This window comes from Dermacentor albipictus, chromosome 9 (genome assembly GCF_038994185.2).
Source record: "Dermacentor albipictus isolate Rhodes 1998 colony chromosome 9, USDA_Dalb.pri_finalv2, whole genome shotgun sequence".
In the NCBI taxonomy this organism is placed as follows: domain Eukaryota; kingdom Metazoa; phylum Arthropoda; class Arachnida; order Ixodida; family Ixodidae; genus Dermacentor; species Dermacentor albipictus.
The window spans coordinates 109,047,136-109,064,909 of NC_091829.1; the positions used below are offsets into that span (position 1 = coordinate 109,047,136).

Here is a 17,774-nt window from a genome sequence, read left to right on the forward strand (position 1 = left end):
AAAACATTTCATCTGAGTACCCCTTTGGCAAGCTGACTCCGACCTAAAGGGGGTTCATATCATGGGTCCTTGACGTATCTGCAACTGTATAAAAAAGAGGTACTCTGAATTTTTCGTTTCGAGAAGGCGGGTTACCGACCTGCCTTTCACTCCGGTTCAGAACCACCCAAAAGACGAAGGTTTTGCGTGAGTAGCGTCTTTAGTTCAAACGCATGCGCTACCGTAACTCCCCCCACCTATGTCGCTATCATTTGGCTTGGATACGAAATGTCGATTTTAAATCGACAAATCATGAATACGAAAAGGGCTGTCCGAGACTAGCGCAGCTATGTTTCTTTCATTCTGTACTTCGTTCTGTGAGAGATGAGGCTGGCCACCGACAAAAGCAAGTGCTGTATGCTAAGCGACAGGACAGATAATATAAGAGCGAAAGGTAAGGGGGTTAAACATGTAAGTGCCCGATTGGCTACTGTTCACGTGGGGAGGGCAAAAAATGTAATAGTAATTTAGCGCTAAATGTGACCGAAACGCGGTAAGCCTTACGTCGCACCACTGTGAGGTCCCTGATCCAAGATTTGTGCCACGTTCAATGCACTGCAAACTGTTGGTAAGGAGCTCACTCGACACACGTCTTGCCTGTATAGGGAGTGAAGGTTAACCGACAGTGAGGTCTGCATCGGGCCACCATACATACATACATACATACATACATACATACATACATACATACATACATACATACATACATACATATATATATATATATATATATATATATATATATATACATACATACATACATACATACATACATACATACATACATACATACATATATATATATATATATATATATATATATATATATATATATATATATATATATATATTGAGACAAGGTTTAGGCAGCCAGCGTCGTCTTTATTCTCCCGAGTGAGAGCCCCACCACCCGGCCCCATAACGGTGATAATGAGTATGTACAGGTGAGAATATGTAGCGCATGAATCACGCTCACGCTAATTAATTTCCCCGCCCGCAAGCGTCCAGGAGGCTAACGCCGAACGAATCGTTTGAGGCGCAAAACGTGAACGATCTCCGAACACGATAACGATGGTCCGAAGGAACGTCTACGGAAGTAACGCGATAGTTCACGGGGGATGTTTGTTCATTAATAATGTAGGGTCCAAGGAAGCGAGATCCAAACTTACACAAACCAGGTGTACGAACGGGCGTCCAAAGGAGCACTTCCTCTTCAGGACGAAAGAAGACGTCGCGAAAAGGGGTGGCGTAACGTTGCTTGCGATCCAGCTGACTGACTTCTGTGTTGAAGCGAGCATGTTGACGGCAATCCTTAAGTCTCGAAAATAACTGTTCGGCTATACTGGTCTAGGGGTTAGTTTGGGCATTGAAGAAAGCAGCGTCGATGGTGAATGTCGGTGAATGGCCGTAAACTAGGTAGAAAGGTGATTACCCCGTAGTTCGTTGGATAGCGATGTTGTGTGCAATCATCGCAAAAGGTGCAATTTATCCCAGTTGTCGTGGTTTGGCCCGATATACATTGATATCATATCTGTTAGTGTGCGATGAAATCGCTCTGTTAAACCATTTGTTTGAAGGTGATATGCGGATGTCGTCTTATGAACTGTGCCACAAGCTCCGAGTACTTCTTTGATCATTTTTGACCGGAAAATCTTGCCACGGTCACTTAACAGTACATGAGGGGCACCATGACGCACTACAATGGCATCCAAAAAGATGGCGGCCACGTCTGAGGCCGAACTAGAGCGTAGAGGAGCGGTTTCTGCGTAACGAGTGAGCTGGTCAACAGCTGTTAAGATCCATCGATGACCTGCCGGCGTTATGGGCAGAGGGCCGACTAGGTCTATCCCAGCGATGGCAAAGGGTATCTCGTGACATGGGATGGGCTATAAAAGCCCACCAGGAGGCCATGTTGGTCGTTTCCGCCGTTGACACTGGACGCAAGAAGCTACGTACTTGGCCACAAAGGTAGACATGCCTGGCCAAAGAAACGGCTCCTAACGTGGTGGTATGTTTTTTGGAAACACAAATGGCCAGCAGATGGGTCGTCATGAAAGGCTTCAAGTACTTGTTTGCGCAGCGAACGTGGAAGAACAGGTACCCAGTGGTGTTCGTCGGAGTTGTAAATCTAGTGGTGCAGGACATCGTTGTCGAGCCTAAATAGTCGCAGTTGTCGACGTAATCTGGCATTTGTTGCAGAAGTAGTTCCGCACAGGCCTTGGATAATGCTGTTGCAGTAGGGATCAGAACGTTGACACGAGGCGAGCTGAGTGACAAGATTGGAAGATAACGTGCCAGTAACCGCTAGAGGTAATAACAAGAGTGTAGAATCATCAAATGGCGAGCGATGAAGAGATGTACTCGAAGGTAATAGTGGCAGGGGGCAGGGGAAGACAGCGTCGGCGTCTTCATGATTTTTCCCAGACTTGTAAACAACGTCAAATTCGTACTCTTGTAAGCGAGCCACCCAATGACCAAGTCGTCCAGACAAATTTTTGATTGACGACAACCAGCATAAGGTGGCTGCTGGTAGGGTGGCACTATAGAGGCAACCTGGGCGTATGTTGACGTAGGAATAGGGTGCGGGCTCGGGACATGCGGGTAGGTCAAGGCAGCTATCACTTCCCTCACAAGGTGGCGCAGGCCATCACCGGGAGGCGTCATATGGACCTCAGTAGGGGTTGACAAGGCTTGGCCTTGCAGTTCCTCACGGACGATGGAGCGCATCAAGGCACGTAGGTCGCTCTCATTGAACGCCTTGAAATCAGAAGTGTCAGGGTGTAAGCGGAGTATGTGAAGCTCATCGACACGCTTACACGTACTGGTGAAGTTTGCGATGGTGGTGAGGTTCAGCACTACAAGAGCATTGAATGCCACACTCCTAATACCCTTGAGCAGGTGGCGTACACGGTCACTCTCTGCCATCGAAGTGTTCAGGCGGCGGTAGAGGGCGAGGGCATCCTCTGTGTACGAAGTGTACGACTCGTCCGAGTGCTGAACACGCTCAGCAAGCTTCTTGGTGATATTGGAGCGGGCAGACGAGTTAGCGAAAATGTGGCGTAGGTGGCTTTTAAAGGTGCTTCAGTTGACAAAATCGATCTCGTGATTGTAAAAGCAAGCTCTGGCGACTCAGGTTAGGTAGAAGGCGACGAGAGCAAGTTTTGCAGATTCGTTCCAGTGGTTAAAGTCACTCACGCGCTTGTATAGCTCTAACCAGTCTTGAACGTCGTCACCTGGAAGTCCAGCAAACACCGGTGCATCCTTCTGAGGGGTGGTGACCATCCAAAGAGGTGGTGGTCGCAAAAGCAGGTGGTCTCCTGGTCTTGGAACATGGTCGAGCGCAGTTTCTAGAGGCGGCGACCCAAGCGAAGCTCCAAGGATGTAGCGTAGGCGAAGCTGGAGAGAGACCGGGAGCGAGTGCACGAAGAAACCGGACAGCACATTCCACCACTTGTGAAACAAGGTTTTGGCAGCTAGCCTCTTCTCTATTCTCCCGAGTGAGAGCCGCACCGCAAGGATATATATATATATATATATATATATATATATATATATATATATATATATATATATATATATATATATATATATATATATATATATATATATATATATATATATATATATATATATATATATATATTCTCCCGGGTGAGAGCCGCACCGCCAGGATATATATATATATATATATATATATATATATATATATATATATATATATATATATATATATATATATCTGGTTTTCTATTTCACGTTTCAGATGTGTTTCTGACGAATACCGTGCCACGCACGACACACTACACCATTGATCATGCAATTTTTGCAAGCGTGTCCCTTCGTTTGTTCAACGATATATATATACACCGTAGCACGCGAACAAACCACGTGAAAGAAAACATATAAGAAATTACTTGTACCTACTAATTGAATTAAATCAATAAATAATAGAAATTAAACAGGCTGCAAAAACAACTACTCGCGTCTGGTGAACGATCCCACCGCTTCGCATTACGCGTGCAATGCTCTACCATTTGAGATAACGCAGCGCCGTTCTCCCAAATTCTTCATTTGGTATATATATGTTTTCCTACCAGAACCAAACCTGTGAGCCACCACTCACAAGACTTGATGGTGGATGTGGAACTTCTTTCTACTGGAGGCTTCTCCAGTACGTGATCTTCTTGGGGTGAAGGCAACTGGTCAGTAATGCCACACATGTTTCCTTAGGACATCATTGTTGAGGTATTCGAGACTATCGTCATGCAATCAACCAGAAGAAAGGAGTCAACAGTGGGGACCAAAGCTAAGTAGCCATATCATAAGAAGCCAACAAACAATGACACCAAGGAAAATACAGAGGACATTACTTTTACCTATGAATTCAAATAAAGAATGAGTAATAGAGATGAAAGAGGCTGGGAAAACAATTTGCCACATCTGGTGAACGATCCGACGTCTTCGCATCACGTGTGCGATGCTCTACCAATTAGGTTACCACGTCGTGGTTTTCCCGTCTACTTTGTTGGGTATTTATGATTTCTACTAGAACCAACCGTGGGAGTGTTAGCCAGCACCTCCACTCGCAAACCTTGACGGTGGATGTGGAACTTCTGTTCTACTGCAGGCGTCTCCAATACGTGATTTTCTTGGGGTGAAGCCATCTGGTCAGTAAAACCACATATGTTACCTGAAGACATCCTTGTGGCCGGATTCAAGAACCTCGCCATGCAATCAACAAGAAAGGGGTTAATAGAGGGGACCAATGCTAAGTAATTATAACATGCCAACAAACATTGGTACCAAAGAAAACATAAGGAAAATTACTTGTGCCTACTAGTTGAAAAAAGAAATAAAAAGTAGAAAGAGGATGGAAAAACAACTTGCTACATCTGGTGAACGATCCCACGTCTTCGCATTACGCGTGCGATGCTCCACCAATCGAGTTACCACGGCGCCTTTTCGCATCTACTTTGCTGGATATTAATGCTTTCTACTAGAACCAGCCCTGGGTGTGTTAGCCAGCGCCACCACTCACAAACTTTGACGGTGGATGTGAAACTTCTTTTCTAACGCGGGCGTCTCCAGTACGTGATCTTCTTGGGGTGAAGGCATCTATCTGGTCAGTAATACCACACATGTTCCCTTAGGGCATCATTGTTGAGGCATTCGAGACTATCGTCATGCAACCTACTATTTGAATTAAATAAATGAATAAGAAAAGTGAAAGAGGCTGGAAAAAAAACTTGCCCCATCAGGTGAACAATCCCACGTCCTCGCATTAGGCGTGCGATGCTCTACCAATTCAGTTTTCTACTAGAACCAACCCTGAGAGTGATGGGCAGCGCCACCATTCACAAACCTTGACGGTGGATGTGGAACTTCATTTCTACCGCAGGCGTCTCCAGTACGTGATGACCATGGAGTGAAGGCATCTGGTCAGTAATACCACACATGTTCCCTTAGGGCATCATTGTTGAGGGATTCGAGACTATCGTCATGCAATCAACCAGAAGAAAGGAGTCAACAGTGGGGACCAAGGCTAAGTAGTCATATCATAAGAAGCCAACAAACAGTGACGCCAAGGACAACACAGGGGACATTACTTGTACCTGTGAATTGAATTAAAGAAATAACAGAAATGAAAGAGGCTGGGCAAACGACTTACCGCATCTGGTGAACGATCCCACGTCTTCGCATTACGTGTGCGATTCTCAACCAATCAAGTTGCCATGGCGCCGTTTTCGCATCTACTTTGTTGGGTATTAATGCTTTCTACTAGAACCAACCCTGGGTGTGTTAGCCAGCGCCACCGCTCACAAACCTTGACGGTGGATGTGGAACTTCTTTTCTACCGCAGGTGTCTCCAGTACGTGATTTTCTTGGGGTGAAGGCAACTGGTCAGGTAAACCACACGTTACCGGACGGCATCATTGGTGACAGATTAGCGACCCTAGTCATGCAATCATAGAGAAGAGAGGGGGTTTACTGAGGGGCCCAATTTTTGATAATCATATCATAAGACGCCAACAAAGATTGACACCAAGGAAAACATAAGGGAAATACTTGTACCTACGAATTGAATTAAAATAATAAATATTTGAAATAATATATGCTGGAAAAAAAACTTGCGGCATCTGATGAGCGATCCCACGTCTTCGCATTACGCATGCGATGCTCTACCAATTCAGTTACCAACGCGCCGTTTACCCATCCACTTTGCTGGGTATTTGTGTTTTCTACTAGAACCAACCCTGGGAGTGTTAGCCAGCGCAGCCACTCACAATCCTTGGCGGTGAATATGGAACTTTCGTCTAGCGCAGGCGTCTCCAGTACGCGATGATTTTGGGGTGAAGGAAACTGGTCAGTAAAACCACATACACTCCAAAAACAAAGAGGGTTCTGGGAGGTTTCTTCCAGGTAGTACCTTCTTTTCCCAAATTTCCCTCCCTTTTTGAGAGCCGATCGACCCTGTTTCAGAAAGCATAGAATACCTGCCCCTGGCAGTTTTATTACTCCACCCTAAGGGAGTGCTAGTACTCTTCAGCAGAGTGCTAACACTCTCCCCAGTAGGGTGATAGTACTCCACCAGACTGAGTGCTTCTTTCAAACTGAGTACTTCTACTCCTCCAAACCTAGTCTTTCTACTCAGCCTAACAGAGTGCATATATTCCTAAAAGAGAGACTGTACTCCTTCACAACAGTGTGCTAGTACTATTCCACTAGTGTGAAAGTGCTCACGATGTAGAGCCATGGTCACGTTAGAAGGGATTCGTAATGCTTACATGTGGGGAATATTTCATTCCTTCAAAAGCACCTTGTGCACTTAGGCTTGGTGAAATAGACGAAATCTTTAATCTCCAAATTACACAAATGAAATATTTTGCCTCCTAAGTGGTTGAAATCTTCATTGATCAGCCACAAGACAAACATGAATGACTTGAGAAACATACTGACACATACATAAAATCAGAATATGGATGTTCCAGCTCAGCTGATACAGCAGCTAAGTTGTAACAGATATAATGACTTCACTGGTCCAAGGGCTTTTTTTTATACGCAGAGTGCCACGAGTGAGTGGCAGTTATTTTATGGCTTCTTTTTTTGGGTGAATGCTGCGCTTCTAGATGGCATCAGTTTCCCGCCCAAATTTTTTTGTGTGGCTGCAGTGTGCGGAAATAAATTGTAAATCTGGTCTCCCAGTGTTTTAGAGATTGTAGTGTGGAGTTAGATGTTTTTATTGACAACCGCCACCTTTTAAATTCAAATTCATTGTGTATTTCGACGTCCCCTCACCTAAAATAAACAGTTAGTCTTAGATAGCTCTAGGGAATCGTTGTCGAAGCTTCAACTTAGTACCGACGTTTATAGGAAGAACACAAATTTCTGGTGGCCTCATTAGCTTCAATGTGGGTCAAGAAAGACGCTTTGCCGCTGGCACCTCTGTGGTTTTCTACACTCACAGTGGTGGAAATAATGTGTCATATGGCGCCTCTATTGCAAGAAACGTCAAGCTTCAAATCGACAGTTTCCGTGGGGTTGTCTATGTGCAACTTAAATATACTGACAGACAACAGAAAATATCAAATGAAATGCTGACGTTGCAATAACTGAAGGTGTTCATAAATGTTTCGCATAAATATAGAGAATACTGATGGCTTCCCGAAAAAAAAATGTTGGCTTAGAAATAGTCGACACATCTGAATAAGAGTGTGCTTAACTGTAAATTTTCCACACAGACAAGTGGGGACATTATAAATAAAGCATAAGCAAGTGCGCGTGAAATGTTTTACATGTAAGTGAGTATTGGTGAAAGTGAGTCGAGCGGTATCAGCGAGTGCACACGTGAAATATTGGTTAGCAAGAGCAAGTTTCTCACAATTTGTTCAGGAGAACTAAGCAATGGTGTCAGAGAAATCCTACGAAGCAGGTTTGGTGTGAACACTTTGGGGCTGCGAAAGGCACAAGCAATGTAATGGCAAATCACTTCTGCATAAAATTCGTGAAGCTTTATGAAAGTGAAAAAATGTGATGTATCTAACAGTAGCATGAAGCTACTGAGAACATTAGTGGCATATTGTGTTTCTGTACGGTGGAGGACAATTTTTTTTTTACTTTCAACGATAATTAAGACTGAGTATCAGTCACACGTGAGGGTCGTCACAGCGCAACACAAGACAAGGGCAAAAGAAGGTATAAAACGACGACACGGCGCTTTTATACTTTCTTTTGTCCTTGCCTTGTGCAGGAACCTTACTATGAATCCCAACCAACAGGCCCAACTTGCCGTTTTGATGCACACAAAAATGACAAACAAGAAAGAACAGGCCCTCTCCATGAACAATTATCTTACCCGAAGGCTGCAAGGCTTTTGACCTGACTACACCAGATGGACTGTCACTAGCTAGCTGTAAGGGGAATGGGAATTTATGTGTAGTCTAGTTTTTTTTTTCTTTATTGAAATCACTGAAACCTCCGCATAAGACTATTGACTGCTCTTTCTGGCATAAAGATTTCTGTGTAAATGTTATCATTACAAATAAATTAAGGGGTTTAATGTGTCAAAACCACTTACTGCTTATGAGGCACGCTGTAGTGGAGGACTCCGGAAATATCGACCACCTGGGGTTCTTTAACGTGCACCTAAATCTAAGTACACGGGCGTTTTCGCATTTCAACCCCATATAGCAAAGCGTTGTTGTATCACGGTTTTATTGATTATACAGTGTGAACAGAAAACAAAAAAAACTCGTTATGGAGAGCTTTGATAGCGAAGGAATGATTGTAGGAAAAATAATTAAGCTAATTGCACATTATTGAGGTACTTACGTGCTGTTGACTTCCAGTAAAAATGCTTGCCTACATTTTCCGACAGCCTTTAGCCACAATGTGCTCTCGAGCACAGCTTCTTTCTTTGAAATAGTTGTCATTGCTTGGATATCGCGATTGCTCAGATGCATTCGAGGTACTCTTTGGTTGTTTCGCTGATGTTTCCTGCTAGATGATTTATTAGTGGTTGTCTTATTTTGAGGGAATCTTCGTCAGTTTCAAAGGGCGATTTCTTTATCTTCATTTAAGCCATTTCTATTGATTTGTACTTGCTTAACTACAGCTTTAAAATTTGTTTAACGTTTAGTGTGAAACGGATTAGCTTGAGCAACGAGATCGAAAATACGGCAAACTTTTCAGGTATATTGATAATGAACTGTTACAATGACGGACTTTTATTCAATATGCCAAACAAAAACTGCCATTGAGAAACCATAACGAAATGCGCGAAACGCAGTTAGACTTATATATAACTGTTATTCCTTTACAATTCTTCAAGTGAGCTTAGAAACGCTGATAACAAACTGTCGTCCTTAGAGTATGGCAGGAAATTACCTACAGTAAAATGCGGTTAAGTTGACTTAAGTCTTCTGAATTAAATTTGCTTAATCGTGTTTAAGTTCATAAGCGTAAACAAATCATTCACTTGCACACATCATCGACGAGATCTGTAAGACATCATCATCCTTAAGGTTAACTTTTTTTTGCACGTATACTTCCTTCCAACACTTATCTTCCCGCAAAAAATTTCCCACTGAAACTGATTGCCTGTTGGTGTGTTTATTGCAAGTCACATACTTCGCTCTATTGAGGAATTTTTGAGCACATAACAATTACCCTTTTCTATTTTGCAGGTTTGTCCCTATTGTTTTTTACGTGAAATATACTTTCATTCTTATCTTGTTGGTAACGCACGTAAGTGCTTAGGAGCTCTTTGATTTCGTACTCTGTTTTACTGCATCAGTGATTGCTATACCAAATACCTGATAGCATACAAACACCTTTCACTGCGCAGAATTATTTGCTGTTAATTTTTGTAAACACTGTAGTTGACTACTGCTTGGATCAGTGATACGTCATGCAGTAGGGATAAAAGGATTTTTTTTTATTGAAGCCTTTGTTTCAGATTGAAGGCGTCTGCATTGACACGCATTTCCTTGCCGCCTTACAATACTCTACTACGCGGAAGAGAGAAAAAGAGAATAGAAAATCCTGTGAGGTGGGTAATAATGCGGTTTAGTTTGCCACTCTACACTCGTTAGTTGGGGATGCAGATTCAAGCGAGTGATAATGCGGGCAACGTGCTGTCGTTGGGAATGAGGAATGATATTGTTGCTATGATTATGTTGTTATAAAGGGAATTGCTAAAAAAAGCGATGTGGTTATCGAGGCTTTCTACTTTGCTTCCCTACAATAACTGTGCCTACCATGAAGCCACGACTAACCGTATCCTGCTGACAAGAACAACTGAATCCCTGAGCAACAACATGCGTGGTTGCTAGATGTACACCTTAGTGACGACCAAGTAAGAAGGAAGTAGGGTGCGCGATCCCAAAGTACCTGTTGCCCTACTCATCAAGTTACCCAGACAACTGAATCGAAAGCACCCACCATTTGTCAATTGACCTCGCTGACTGAGTAACGTGTAAAACATGAAGCTGGCAAATGAAGAGGAAGCTGGCGAACCCGAGCGCATGTTTGCAAATGTGCACTTTGATAGGACACGAAAGTGGCAACTAGTGGACAGTCGGTCAGCGCGCGAAAACGATAACTGTGGCGTATACTTCAGTTCACGTATCTCGAAATGTAAATAAAACTGCAAGAATAACACCAAAAAGATGGCTGTTTTGCCAGAAAGCAAAACAGCCATCTGAAAAAGCTGAAAAAGCTGTCATTACGAAGAGCACTGCCAACGATGTTGCAAACGTTGCATAGCCATGGTGTAAGATGTGAGTCAAGGAAAACTAGCGGTATTAGTGACAGCCAAAAAAAGTTTAGGTCGGTTTAGGCTCATGTTTCCTGGCTGTATTGAGGAGGCTAACTTACGCGCCATGGCCTGGTTTTCACAGAGCTGCTCAGGAAAACTTTAACCCTCTGGGCCCTGGTGGGGTCAATTGACGCCATTATTGAAAATGTCCCGCACAATAATGAAACTATGTGAATACAAAAAAGTAAGCCTTTATCGTACAGCCAGCCTAGCGTTGAGGCAATCGGGAGCTGTTCTTATTTATTTATTTATTTATTTATTTATTTATTTATTTATTTATTTATTTATTTATTTATTTATTTGAACATACTGCTAGCCTCACACTTGAGGCTGTTGCCGAAAGGGGGCAGGATACATATTCAAGAGAACACAATTCAAGTAGACGCGGACTTAGATAAGTTCAGGCAAACAAGGCAGTACATATTCACTCTATATTCATAATACAAATGCTATAAGAAGAGGGGGGGGGGGGTAGTATACACCATGTTGGAAGGTTTAGCCGACAAAAGAAGAACCAAGAAAGAAAAAGTAGATATGTTGGATGTTCAATGGAAATGTTTAGGTCAAATGGTGCAGGACAACCACTGTTCTGCGGAAAAGATCAAATCAGAAAATCAATAGTACTGGTGCTTTTCCAACGAGTCTCAAACAAGAAAAAATACCTTCAGTATTTAAACAAGGTGATCGACATATCTTTACTAATTATCGCCCTATTATGATGCTCCCACTTTTTAGTAAAGCAATTGAGAATTTCCTTGTTAATCGCCTAACGATCTAACTCACAAAATTTAACCCTTTGGCACCTAAGCAGTTTGGTTTTCTTGCTAGCTTATCAACTGAATTAGCACTGATAAAACTAAATGACAGCATAAAGCAGTTTATTGACAATGGACTATGGGTGGGGGTGGCATATGTTGATTTTCTTAAAGCTTTTCACACTATTAATACAGTCAACTTATTTGCTGCATTTCATCATGGGGCAACAATATCCCGCACACTTAACATCCCTCAGCCACCCTCAGAATTGGGTGGTCCAAAAAATTACCCACAGTACATGCACCGCATGAGCAGCGCTCATTTTTCCCACTCTTGAAATTCTACCGTTAGCCTGGACATTTCAACTCAAACTAAGTATCATATTGTATGGAAGTATAAACAGTGACATTCCAACTGATTTACTTTCCCCAACTCTACTTTTTAATACAAATAACGCGCGGTTTTCTTAAAATAATAATCTCTTGCTTCCTAAAGTGAACACTAACTACGGTAAAATGGCAGCCTTCCTTTCTGCAATAGCATTTTGGAATTCACTGCCATCAAATATTCAATCATGCTCTTCATTACACTGTTTCCGGCGAATTCGAAAACAGTTCTTACTGACAGCATACCTTACCTGATTTTTAGACAAGTGTGTATATGTTCGCAAGTACATGCATATATATATATATATATATATATATATATATATATATATATATATATATATATATATATATATATATATATATATATATATATATATATATATATATATATGCGTCTGTGTGCGTGTGTGTGTGTGTGTGTGTGTGTGTGTGTGTGTGTGTGTGTGTGTACATTCATTACTGTGTAACCATGTTTTATAGTTTTTCTCGTTTTACGTTCATAGATTATTACTCGTTTGTAAATTAGTTTTGTCGTATTGGTTGGATTGCGCACTGTTGTTACATAATTTTTATCATCATCGTCGTCGTCAGCCTGCTTACGCCGACTACAGGACAAAGGCCTCTCCCATACTTCTCCAACAACCCTGGTCATGTACTAATTGTGGCCATGTGGTCCCCGCAAATTTCTTAATCTCGTCCGCCCACCTTACTTTCTGCCGCCGTCTGCTACGCTTCTCGTCCCTTGGAATCCAGTCCGTAACCCTTAATGACCATCGGTTATCTTCCCTCCTCATTACATGTCCTTACCCCACTAACGAGCTTTGGGAGAGAGCCTTGGCCAGCTCCGACCTCGAGGATCAGCAACGGCTGATTGCGAGGGCCCAGGACGCGGCCCGAGCTCAAGGCATTCTGGAATGAGGACGCCTCTCCCTAGCTGAATTTACCTAATAAAACTGTTTATCCTCTCTCTCTCCTGCCCATTCCCATTTCTTTTACATGATTTCAACTAAGATGTTATTAACTCGCGTTTGTTCCCTCATCCAATCTGCTCTTTTCATATCCCTTAAGCTTACACCCATCATTCTTCTTTCGATAGCTCGTTGCGTCGGTCTAAATTTAAACAGAACCTTTTTCGTACCAATTCTTATACTCTTATTCAATTTTTCTGTAATCTTTAACTACCAGACCTGTAATTATTTCTACTATGTTGGCTCTATTTTCTCGTTGTTCTTACCTTCGTTGCTAATCCTATATTATACATTCTACACAAGTTGTAACACGATGTCCCTCCGACACTTTCTACTTTGGGACCTCCTTCTGCATTACATTTTCTTCGTAGTTTTAATATCTAATAATAATAACAGTAATAATAATAATAATAATAATTTATTGATTGACAGTCTTCGCTTAATTTTAGGATGTCGTCAGTGTAAAAAAACTTGGTCATCTGGCTTCATATTTTATTGCACAATAAAGATATGTTGAATAGTAACTCAATACAAAAATAGGCGACGTGCTTTTCGCGGCTCACATAATAGCCTGTTTCGCAGCCTACGAATTTGACGACACCAGGGTTCAATGCTTGTAAAATTGAGACGAGAAGTAATCAATCTGCCTTCTTCCATGTGTCACTCGAAAGGCTTCTAACAGTGTATTGGGCATAATGCTTACCTTGAATTCTGCATAGTTGCTCGTTCAAGGCCGTTATTGCTGAACTTGTGGTAAAACCCTATATAGCTTTCCAGGTGCATGTAGATTATTCACCGATAAGAAGAAAGAACACCCATTGAATCCGCGTGCGCAACCTGTTCACTAGTAGAAAGAGAAACTAAAGATTCAAGGAGAAGCTGAGAAAATAGATTCATCGACTCAGTGCGAACTGCGACTTCGAGAAGAAGGTCTCAGAACCTCTAAAGTGCCTTTTTTATTTGGTACAGTTACACAACCTTGTTTAAACATTGCACGAGTGTGACAAGTGGCACGCTTGAGCGGGCCGAGTGGACGAGGAAAGAAAGAAAAAGTGCGCGATGGTGCGTGGCAGACGGCACGCAAAGAGAGCGCGATCTGCGGTTCGGAATTGGACGGCTCGGCAAAACAGTCACGGGATGGCGGCGACCTGGCGGGACTTGTTCCAGAAGCGATTGAGACGGCTACCGGCCCATCTCGATCGCACAGCCGGGCAGCCAAGCCCGAATGGCCAATGGTCCGCATTGGTGGCCGTGTCAGCTGTCCCACCTGAGAGCTGCCGCCGCAACCGAACAGTGCTTCAGTTTGCTTGGCCGCCAGAAGTGCTTGTCGCTGTGTTACGCTGGCAGGATCTTGCAGAGCTCGCGACCAAGGGGCCTGTCAAGCTCCTCGAGCTGAGAGCAGTGAGAGTCTTTTTCGCCCTCTTTCCCGGTGCCGGGGCATGGCAGCTCCACTAGACGACACGGATGCGGGCATTCGGAGTACCGTGAGGGCACCACCGTGGTTCTGCGCGTCAGTTAGTCGCCCGTCAGGTGAGAGCGGACACTTCACAACAGCGAACTTTGCCGCGTATACAAGAACGACTAAAATAGAACCGTGAAGCCTGCTCTGGACTTGTTTAAGTGCTGTATGTATTGTTGTGTGTATGTAAATGCTCTGCCTACCCTGGCATAGATGGGATATAGACGATGTCGGTGCTCTATGCCTTTCTCGCTCTGTGTTGCACCCTTAGCCCACGAACTACTGTTTGTATCACAAAGAGCCAACATAACGTTTGAGGGACACACAATGAGAATTTATCGCCCTTGCAATATAAAATAAAACTAAGCAGTATGCTTATTTTCAAATTCTTTCAGTATTCTCATTTTTATATCATGCTTCTAAAAGCATTTTCACACTAAATACCTCAAGGAAAAAAACTTTTGCCTAACTTAAAAAATGCTAGGCTGAAGCGCTAACTTGTGTTTGCACGGCGTCTGTAGTAGAGGCTACAACGACGACGTTATGCGTTTTGTTTTAGTGGCTGGTACAAAACGCTGCGCCGGCTCCGGCATTACAGATTACGCGTTCTGTAAGAGTTCGTGCACCTTCCTTCGTCGCTCTACAAGCCAAAAGCACAAATGCGTTTGTGGAAACCTACCGCTCTCCATCGGAATAGTTCTCCGGAAACCCGCAACGTTGAGAGAAGTAATTAATAAAGGGAAAATGAGACATACACCCAATCGTAGCAATTGCTAGAAAGGAAACCCATATTATTTCTTTCTTTGGAGGAACTCGTATGGCTTTATGCTGCCGCAATTGTTACGATTTGGTGGATTTCTCATTGTCATTTTATTAACCTACCCCTCTCAGCGTTAGCCACACACATACCTTGATTCGGTGGCGTCACAACTATAGAGCGGACGAAGCAAACATGCCTGGAGTGTTTGTACTCATTGATTGATGACTGAAGCTTTTATTAGAAAGGATGGCCCGTGACCTAAGATAGGGGTAAGGTATCAGGTGAACCTCTTCGCGAAGCAGTTTGTTCTGGCTAAACGAGATGGCGCTTACGGCGGTGCACCGCGCGTGGGCTCAGCGAAAGCACAAGAATACAAAACCACCACCTCTTCTGCCCTGCTTCTGTGCGCTGAGCCCTCGGAAACACAGCTGCGTTTTCGCTAACGCACTCTGCTCGATTCACGCTGCAAAATATGGAGCGGTGTAGTTATGACGTGTGAAGTAGTCGGCGGCAAAAAACTGTTACTGACATATTAAGGAATGGAATGAATACGTGTACCCAAGTTCGCGAAGCGCTGCTACGCAAGGACTGCCTGTTGTGCCGGTCCTTCACGGCACACGGCTTCTCTGTTGCTGTGTCGCTGCCTCTGTGTATCTGTTTGAGAAGAACTTTAGTTTGGCCTAGTTGGTATTTACTGCAAATCATATTGACCGCAAAAAAGACGGGGACATAGGAAGAAAACACGTAAACAGCACAGGCGGTAACTTTCAACTACTTAACAGGCGGTAACAGGCGGTAACAGGCGGTAACTTTCAACTTGAAAGTTACCGCCTGTGCTGTTTACGTGTTTTCTTCCTATGTCCCCGTCTTTTTTGCGGTCAATATGATTTGCTGTGTAACTGTTTCCACGTCCTCCTTCAGTCGCGCTTACGCATTCTGTCATGGCTTTTAACAAACTAGCCCGCCAGCGTGTTTAGGTCATGGAAATGTTTTTTTTTTACTTCGCTCATCTGCCTGCGTTGTAGAGGTAACAAAGAAATGAATTCAACTGCCGAACGTCTGCACGAGCGAATACTGCTCGTTATGTGGTGAAAAAGGGAGTAGCGCCTCTTCTTGGCATATAGTAAATTTCTTCCGCGTTATTTGCACGCATCCAGATCAACTCACACGCAAACTTACGCCTACTCTATCGCCAACATATCAAGAATAAGTAAACGGGTGCATGGTTGAATATTTTCGCCGAAGAATGGGTGACGGCAACCACACCGACTGCCGACGAACGTTCGATGCTAAATGTTTCATAACAATCTACACAGTATGCGAGTGACTAGCAATAATATGTATTTGCTACAAGCTATTACAACGCACAAAATATCTACATTACAAACCTTGTGCCCAGCAGGAACAAATCTATCGCAACTGTGTGCACGCGCGAGCGATCAGGCAGAAAATAAACAAACAAACAGTGACCGCACGGGGAACAAATATTAAGCCAGAAACGTGAGAAGCCACTCCTTAAAAGTATATGCTAAATAATGAACTAAGAGCTAAACACGCTGATACCCATTCAATTCATAAGCGGAAACTTGAGATGGCTTACAATGCATATTTAGCACCGCTTTGAGTGCAAGCACCGTATACGCTGCTCGTGCCATTTGGACAAAGCGTGATGAGCTCCGAAAGACCATTTATATTGTTTGAAGTGGTAGTCAAATCTGCGCGTGTCGTCCACCCAGTCATCGTCTGCGATATCCGCGAAAAGAGATTTGTAGAGGCGCACTGGTGTCACACTCACCCATTGTAAACATGGAGACAACGGGAGCAGCTGAGGCAAGCAATGGACGCGTCACCATGTGAAGAAATCATGGCACCACCCACTAGATCGCCCTGCAAAGGGTGAATAATTGTAATCGAAATGAAGACGGCATAAAGTACTTTCTACCACCCCTAACAGCCTCTGTATAAATATTAAAATGGCCGCCTACACATTTGCAGCCAGGGCCACACGCACAAACATGTAGCCTGCTGCAACTAACTCTTTTACATCACACTTTAGAGGATGCGGACGTACTATGTTGGGCAGCCTGGCCACTGTATGAATCGAAACCCAAGACATGCTGTGAAAGTATGCCTATTGAAAGAAGGCAGCTTGGGGCATAATAAAGAATAACTCTCCGTCCGGGCACTACGTAGTGGACGTCCAGCGAAGCTGTCGAAAACCGCCACTAGAACTATTTAAAGATACGAAATCGTTATATATGGCCCACGACGCGGTACATCCGGCGTTAACATCCGGTGGTACCAAAGCCCATGTGACCAAATGGTGGCGTCATGTTTGACATGATGGCGAAACGTGATTATATAATCAGCTTAAACGTCGAGTGACGATTTCATCACACGAAACGTCGCGTGGTATAATCACGTCGAGCTTTACCTCACATGATAATGGCATCGTCACGTCACGTTATTTCCAGATGAGGACATGTGATGACGACATCACGCTAAGCATGACGTTACGCTATGATGTCATAGTCACGTGACGGTATAATCTGATGACATGTGATGCCTCTTGGAGAAGCACCAGAAA

At 43.4% G+C, this 17,774-nt stretch overlaps 1 protein-coding gene across 3 annotated transcripts in view; it reads right to left on the minus strand.

Moving 5' to 3' along the window:
• Nucleotides 1–13,928: 13,928 nt before the first annotated feature.
• The window catches only part of LOC135913566 (zinc finger protein 26-like), a 209,300-nt gene continuing 205,454 nt past the window's right edge, over nt 13,929–17,774 (minus strand). For all 3 annotated transcript variants that reach the window (XM_070525221.1, XM_070525222.1, XM_070525223.1), the window contains exons 7-8: nt 16,983–17,074; nt 13,929–14,472 (exon numbers count right to left, since the gene is read on the minus strand). In XM_070525221.1, the coding sequence (XP_070381322.1) occupies nt 14,304–14,472; nt 16,983–17,074 (261 nt within the window). In that variant the 3' untranslated portion in view covers nt 13,929–14,303. The remainder of the gene's footprint in view (nt 14,473–16,982; nt 17,075–17,774) is intronic.